The 7877-nt window shown below is 33.9% G+C and overlaps 1 protein-coding gene across 1 annotated transcript; it reads right to left on the reverse strand.

Annotated features, from left to right (window-relative positions):
• Nucleotides 1-1639: 1639 nt before the first annotated feature.
• LOC145011645 (pyruvate dehydrogenase E1 component subunit beta-1, mitochondrial-like) lies at nucleotides 1640-5022 on the reverse strand. The gene is made up of 15 exons (XM_078970382.1): nucleotides 4805-5022; nucleotides 4367-4444; nucleotides 4202-4276; nucleotides 3904-3984; nucleotides 3810-3836; nucleotides 3649-3711; nucleotides 3488-3574; nucleotides 3222-3347; nucleotides 2971-3104; nucleotides 2832-2904; nucleotides 2674-2739; nucleotides 2430-2468; nucleotides 2201-2325; nucleotides 2010-2124; nucleotides 1640-1920 (listed from the first exon to the last, which is right to left on the reverse strand). Exons 2-15 carry the CDS (start codon nucleotides 4418-4420, stop codon nucleotides 1849-1851), a joined length of 1137 nt encoding a protein of 378 aa, XP_078826508.1. The 5' UTR covers nucleotides 4421-4444; nucleotides 4805-5022; the 3' UTR covers nucleotides 1640-1848.
• Nucleotides 5023-7877: the final 2855 nt, after the last annotated feature.

Below are 7877 nucleotides of genomic sequence, written 5' to 3' on the forward strand. Positions count from 1 at the left end.
AAAAGTTCCAAGCAGAAGATAGTGGTAGACTCAACATGTGAATCGGAGTAGTACATTGCAGCTAGTGAAGCAACAAAGGAATCTACATAGTTAAAGAACTTCATTAGTGATATTGGAGTAGTACCAAGAATCAAAGGGCATTTGGAGATATTTTATGATAACGAGGGTGTAGTCACTTTGACTAAGGAACCCAAGGACCATGGTAACTCATGACACATACTCGAAAAATACCACTATGTTCGACATAGAGTAAAAGATAGAGACATCGTTGTGAATAGAGTACCATTTGGGGAGATCCTAGTGATCCTTTCACAAAGCCATTATCAAAAGAGAAACAGATGGTAATAAATGTGTCATTGACATGAGAGTAAATAGCGATCTGATGTAACAGTTTAGTTGTTAGTTTGATTTTGTTTTGAAACATATTATAGTATGAATTGTAACCGTTTTGATGTTCATTTTGTTGTGACTTAATAAAGAGCTTTCTTTTTTATCAGAATTGTGTTTCACTTTAGCATGTTTTGAACCCACTTCCAAAATACTTGATTATATTCGAACATCCACAGTCGGTCATACTCCAGGAAGTAAGTGAGTGATTTAAGACTATCATGAGTATTGGTTGATTGTCCATATAGATTGTACATTGCACAAAGATTATGCTAACACTCATGAGTACTTGAAATAAAGATTTAAGTATTAGAACAACCCAAACTTAGAGATTACTTCATGGATCTAGTCATGAATAATTCTAAGATGACAATATCTTTTGTTCTTCAAATGGAGATGCGTATGAGGTTTTGTTTCCATGTATGATTAGACGAGTAGACAAAAACTATGTAGTCAAACTTTATTTGTTACTTCTCGTAATTAGGAAGCGATATCTATGGGTCCCTCAATGATTTGTGCTGACATCTGAAGTGCTTGGTCGAGTTTTTATATGCTTCCACTGCTTATAAACTTGTGTTAATATGCCTAAAACCTATCACAATATATGTATCCTATATATTTGGTATATTTTTTGGTAAATTATTATGTAATAAGAATACCATATTAGTATTGAAACCGCTATTATTATATTTCATCAAGGTTTTAAGTAATGTTAGACGTGTATTTGCATTGATGTCAAAGCTTTAATGATTCGTGCCAAGTCACATCGTTTGTAAATTATGACTTAAGGCGGGGATTTTATATATAATTAATAATTCTATATATTTTTTTCTACAATTATATATATATATATATATATATATATATATATATATATATATATATATATATATATATATATATATATATATATATATATATATATATAGACACGACTTAATACAGTATTTTACTAAAATATAACGTCAAATACATGTCTTGAAGCCATTAAACGTCATGGCATGGCAAAATCATGACTCTTTAGAACTTTTTATCCCTTTTAAATATTAGAAGTTTTCCCATGGAGTTGTCGTTTTGTATTTATTAGATGAGAAGATTGATTTAATAACTCGTACAAATAGCTTATTCATTAAAATTATTATATATTTGTTACAAAAGTTTCGCTACATTTTCCATAAATATCTATAACACTTTCTTCAAAGATCTAGGAACGAACACACAAAATAAATAATACACACACACAAAACACAAGTTTGGTTTAAGAAAATCATAAAGTAAATAATATTATTGTTTCTTTATGCATGTAGTACCCTAGCTCTAGAATCAAGACTTTCGCCAAAGCTTTCATCTTTTTACTGAGTGTAGTATAAAATGATAATTGAAAAAAAAAAAATGTGGCAGTGAATGTTTATGAGTTTGTGTGTGAAGAACATAATGAAAAATCAGAAGATAATAAATGCATCAAGCAGTTGCAGCCAAAGGTAGTGCCGACCTATAACAAACTCTCTTAGCAGCACGAACAATATCCTCAATCTGCAACAATCATTGAAAAAGAAAGAAAAACTCTAAGTTACAAAATTTGAAGCAAATATGAAATGAAAAAAATAGTCAAAAGAAGTAACCTGTGGAAAAGCCATTCTCTCAAGATTGGCAGCATAAGGTGTGGGAACATCAGCCCCAGCAATCCTCTCCACTGGGGCATCCAGATAACCAAAGCTATCTTCAACAACCGAAGCACTACACAGTACACACCCACCCACCCATTAAATAAATTTCTTAATTATTTTAACAAAAAATGTCAAAATAAGCATACCAGATTTCAGCACCAACACCATGTTGAGGAAAGCCTTCCTCAACAGTCACCAGCCGGTTAGTTTTCCTCACAGAAGCATTGATTGTACCTCTATCTAATGGTCGAATGGACCGCAGGTTTACTACCTGTCAAAACATAAATAACCTACCATTATATATATTTAATAAAAAAATAAAAAACCATAAGTTAAGTTGGGTATATATATTTTTTAAATATATATATCGCTTACCTCTGCACTTATCCCTTCCTTTTCAAGTATTTCAGCCGCCTAAAATCATTACATCAAATTTCCACAACATTAATGAGATGTTTAATGAATTATTGAAAAATGCTAAAACACCACCAAAACCCTAATTTCTTCATATCTAAAGGCATTATTGATTATCCTCTGAATCAGGGAAATACATCAATATTTTGAGTTTTATAGTGTTGTTTTTTCCTAACTAATAAATAGATGAAAGAAAGAAATAAACCTTAAGAGCATAGCCAACCATCTTAGAGAAAGCAGTGATGGTGATATCTTTCCCTTCTCTTTCAATCTGTGACACTCAGGTTAGGTAACAGGTAAGCACATTAACTTAAGACAACAATAAAAAATTAATTTTAATCTTTATGTTTATGGATGAAAAACCTTCGCTTTTCCTATCGGGAGGCAGAAACTTGAATCAAGAGCTTCTGCGGAAACTGGGAACGATTCGCCATACCTGAAGATTTTTTTAATTTTTATTTTACTTGAACAAAAAAAAAAGTGTAACCTTTAATTTACTCACAACAACTCATTTTCAAGAAAAACAACGGGATCAGGATCTCTAATTGCAGCTTTTAGAAGTCCACGGGCATCTTCAGAGGAGTATGGTACAACAACTTTTAAACCAGGGACTGATCCATACCATGCACCATAACACTGCATCCATCCATCACATAAACAAACCAAAACCAATTTATTACTTTTAAAAAATTTCTCAACAACCACTTAATTTTGTTTTTGGTATTATTATGAGTTTAATAACAAAACGTTGACCTGAGAATGTTGAGCACCAACACCAGCAGCAGGGCCATTTGGTCCCCTAAAAACAATGGGCACGTTAATCTGCCCTGCAGACATGTAGTTTGACTTTGCTGCAGAATTTATAATATGATCGATTGCCTGCCATTTGGTCCCCAAAAACACCCCTTTTCAATCATTCATACAAATATATATATATATATATATATATATATATATATATATATATATATATATATATATATATATATATATGTTAATGAGATTGAGGCCTGACTGACCTGCATAGAGAAGTTGAAAGTCATAAACTCTATCACGGGCCTCAGACCATGATATGCAGATCCAACCCCAATCCCCGCAAACCCAGCCTGATCAAACAACACAACTAAGTATTCTTCAATCAAATCAATCTAACAAACCTTCAAATATTTTTCATTTAAACCTCTGTGATAGGGGTATCCACAACCCTTTCAGGACCATATTTATCCAATAATCCCTTCGTTATCTACCAAAACAAAACAAAACAAAACATAGTCAACCCAAAACACATAATATATATTTAATATATTGCTTTTGTTTTGTTTGAGAGAAGCAAAGTCTAACCTTGTATGCACCCTGGTATTCTCCTACCTGCACACCCCAAAAGAAGATGAGCACCACAAAATAAATAAATAAATAAATAAATTTAGGGTTTTACCTCTTCTCCCATTACAAAGACATTAGGATCAGCAGCCATTTCCTCATCAAGAGCAGAGTTCAGAGCGTCTCGTACTGTCATCTGTAACAATTTCAAAACCAAATCTGATACATTGCACCACTTCTTCTTCTTTTTTTCATACAATAATTCTTGAAAATAATGTGCAAATTATACACTAAGAGCTCTAGAAAGGATCCAAAATAGGATAATATATTATTATTTATCAACTAAAATAAACAACAAATAAAATACAAACTTGAAGAAATAAACAAGGCATACAAAGCAAAACCTAGATCACCTCTTTAGTTGCAGATGAGTAATGTCTCATAGCTGATGTTATAGGTTTTAACCTCATCATAGAACTCCCCAGAACCTAATAAAACATATAACATTTAGTCATTTAGCAGTGAACGTGCCAACAATATGTTTGATTGGTAAACAGATGCTACAGCATTTCATTTACCTGAGAAGATAAGTCTCTGGCACCACCAACGTTTTGCCTTATAATCCCCCACATCTTTTTCTCCTTTGATGTCAAAAGCTTCAAATACAAAAGAAAAAGGGTAAAAAAAACGAAGAAGAAGAAGTATGATGAACAATTCCTGGAAACAGTAAGTTTGTTGAGAGGTCCTCGACTGTAAGCGGAGAATGTCATTTGAAGGCAGCAATAGGCAATTTATGACAAAAATAAGGGGGTGTTTGGGATTTTGCTTATTTAATCAAAGTGGGACCCAAACCAGAAATCCGGAAGCAACCAAACCAGAAATCAGAAATCAGGAATCACATTAGACAGGAATTGAGCTCTAGATTCAAAATCGAACAAGAAACTCATGTGCATCGTGGATTCCAGAAAATAAAAATTCATGTGCTTACCGAACCAGAAAAAGAAAGTGGGACATACCAGGTAATCGGAGAAGGAGAATACTGTTTATCCGGCGCCCGCGATCGGACGTCTGGAGCTGAGGTCTGAGAAGGTTCGGCTGTGTGGGAAGATACAGTTGAACGTTGTGAAGAAGTGTGAAGTTATGTGACGGGCGAAGGTCTGATGTGAACGACAGAACGAAGATACCAAAAGCCCTTAAAAAAAACTATATCTAATATCTAATTCTTTTTTCTTTTTTAGTTTTATTGGAGTTTTGAAAATAATAAGTCAGTAAGCTATTTTAAATCAAGACAAAACTCTAAAATTGATCCTATCATATTCAAAAAAAACTTTGGATAATATTCAAAATGTTTTTAATTTATATTAGTGGTTCAAAATCAAGATTTTCGTTTGGTTTGATCATAAAAAACTTGAAAAAGACTATTTTGTTCTTTTTATTTTTTTTTTATCTATTTTATATTTCTTTTAATAATCTATTAATTAAAAATTAAAAATAAAAGAATTGGGCTCACCCCCTCCTCTCTCTCTCTCACATATACATACATACACATCTTAAGAACTTAGGCCTTGTTCCCGAGTTTTTTTGTAAATCCATTAAAAGAAAGTGAAGGAAAATTATGACGGAAAGAAAGGGAGGTGAAGGAAAATTATGACGGAAAGAAAGGGAGGTGAAGGAAAATATTCATTATTTCATGTTCTCGAGTTCGAAGGAAACGAAAGGAAATGGAAGGAAAAAAAAATTTAAGTTTTTGTGTTCCCGAGTTAGGAGGAAAAAGAAAATAAAACATAAAATTTTCCTTCCCCTCACTTTCTTCCCAAATCTGCCCAATTTGGGAGGAAAATTTGACTCCAAAATCCTTCCCCTCCCCTCACTTTCCTTCCATTAATGAAACTCAGGAACATGATTTTCCTTCGACACCCCTCACTTTCCCTCCGTATCCTCCAATTTCTCTCCTTAAGTAGAACTCGGGAACAAGGCGTTAGGGACATTGTCACACCCCCAAACCAGAACGGAGGAATCGTTCGAAGGCGGATGACTTCATGTAGTATCATAACAATTGAATACATAGTAAAGAAAGTAATACAACCATCATATATATAATTTAAAAGTTTACATTGTTGAAAGGTACTTGTTTCAAAACAAATTACAATATGATGTCAAAATGAAACTAAACTGACGCCACAACGTCCCTTCCTCAAAAACTGTTTGTTTACCTGTTTTACTGAATTCCTGATAAATACAAGTAGTATTGAAAGAGTAGATCAGCATTTAAGCTGGTGAGTTCATAAGTATTTAGTAACAATGTTTGTATGAAATAGAATGAAATGGTTTATACATGTTTGAATGTTTCTAGAAAATCCCATATTTTCTACTATAGTAGATGGTAGTTTAATTGTTCCAAAACTTGTAATGCGATAGTGCTTTTCATGCCTAAAATATTAGGTTTATGTATAAATTGCTAAGGCATTTGAAGAATCCCGTAAATCAATGTGTTTTTAATACTCCATGTGAGTCTTATAACCATGCTATTTGACCAGGATGCCTATAACAACGTTCTTCAAGCGTTGGAAAGTTATGATGTTTGTCACCCCAGGCCAGCCGACCTAGCTGTACTAACAGCTTTGATGTGGGATTGTCAATCCCATATAGATCTATACACAAGTATCACGCTCCCCCTACAAGGGATTTTGGTATATAATACAGGACTTAAAATGCATACTCGAAAGTACGTGAAATGTCTCACAAAACTCAGTATAAAACAGATTTACGTACGAAAATGTTCATTTGTTCTTGTGTATGAAAATATCTCTTTGGTATAGTGTTTCTAGTATGTAAATGTTCATGATTTTCTCGTAAACTATACCTATTATAGTTTTTCAAAGTGTGTGTTTCGTTCGTATATTAAACCCTAGTATAATGCTCACTTGTTATGTAAAGTATAATAGTTATAGTGACATAAGTAATCACATATACTTAAAGTATAAATAAAGTGTTTGATTCGTGTATATATATAAACATGTTTTATTTGCAAAAGACAATATGTTATCGAGAATATATATCACATACGAAAGTTCTCATGTAGTAGTTATGAATCATATATGATTTACTTGATAAAAAGAGTATATAGTGAAACTTTATATTACACACGATAATAACCGTGTGTTTACCTGTATTCCCCCCCCCCCTCCCCCTACCCTTAAAAGTGTATAAAAAGCATTGGTAAAACATTTGAAAGTGTTGTTTATAGGGGTATGAACTCACTTGATAGATTGAAGAAGGTGAGACGAAAACCGAGCAGAACTTTGACTCGAGAAAGCGGATTTTCTCGGGATTCTCGGGAATCTCGAGAGCGTAAACTTCCTTCGGGGCTTGGTTATGAAAAACGGGGCTTCGGGATATTTCTTGCATGCAAAACGGAGTAAAAATGCAAAAGAAAGAGAGGAATTGAGCAATTTTACCCGGAACCCTCGCATCCCTTTTATAGGGGGTTGAAGACCCTTGGTACGCTGGGTGTACGAGGTTACGTGGGGTGTACGCGTACGTCATGGCTTACCTCATCCTCGTCTGCCGGACTTCGGATGGGACGGGACGTAGAGGCGTACAGGGGCGACGTGGACGTTTTGAGGCCTAGCACCTGAGTACGCTGGGCGTAACTCGGATCGGTCTGGTGACTCCTCCTTCGGATAATACCGGGTTTTGAATTAAATTTTATATTTTAATTATTTAATAAACTTCAAAAACTCATATCTTTTTCATATGAACTCCGTTTTCGACGTTCTTTATATACACGCGTAGGTGAGACTATGCTCTACAACTTTCATTTAGACTCCGTCGGCAAATTTTGAAATTAGTTTTATTATTTATTTTTAAAAGGCCGAGGCAGGAAGAGTCCGTTAGAAATCCATAACTTCTTCATTTGATGTCTGTTTTCGCCAGACATTTTACCATTGAAATACCATTATCGAGACCTTCGATTCTCATTTAAGTCGTTCCGGCCAAAAGTCGCTCGATCTCTGCTTCGAGTTTTTAGCTGTCTACCGCTATACCGAACTTTGAAAATTTATAACTTCCTCATACGAGGTCAGATTT

Source organism: Lactuca saligna, chromosome 8 (genome assembly GCF_052625555.1).
Source record: "Lactuca saligna cultivar CGN05327 chromosome 8, ASM5262555v1, whole genome shotgun sequence".
NCBI lineage: Eukaryota > Viridiplantae > Streptophyta > Magnoliopsida > Asterales > Asteraceae > Lactuca > Lactuca saligna.

Coding starts and splice junctions, on each gene's coding strand:
- LOC145011645 (XM_078970382.1), bottom strand. CDS start 4,420: ATGTGGGGGATTATAAGGCAAAACGTTGGTGGTGCCAGAGACTTATCT. Junction 4,277..4,366: donor CCAGAGACTTATCTTCTCAG/GTAAATGAAATG, acceptor ATGTTTTATTAG/GTTCTGGGGAGTTCTATGAT. Junction 3,348..3,487: donor CTTTCAACTTCTCTATGCAG/GTCAGTCAGGCC, acceptor ACCAAATGGCAG/GCAATCGATCATATTATAAA.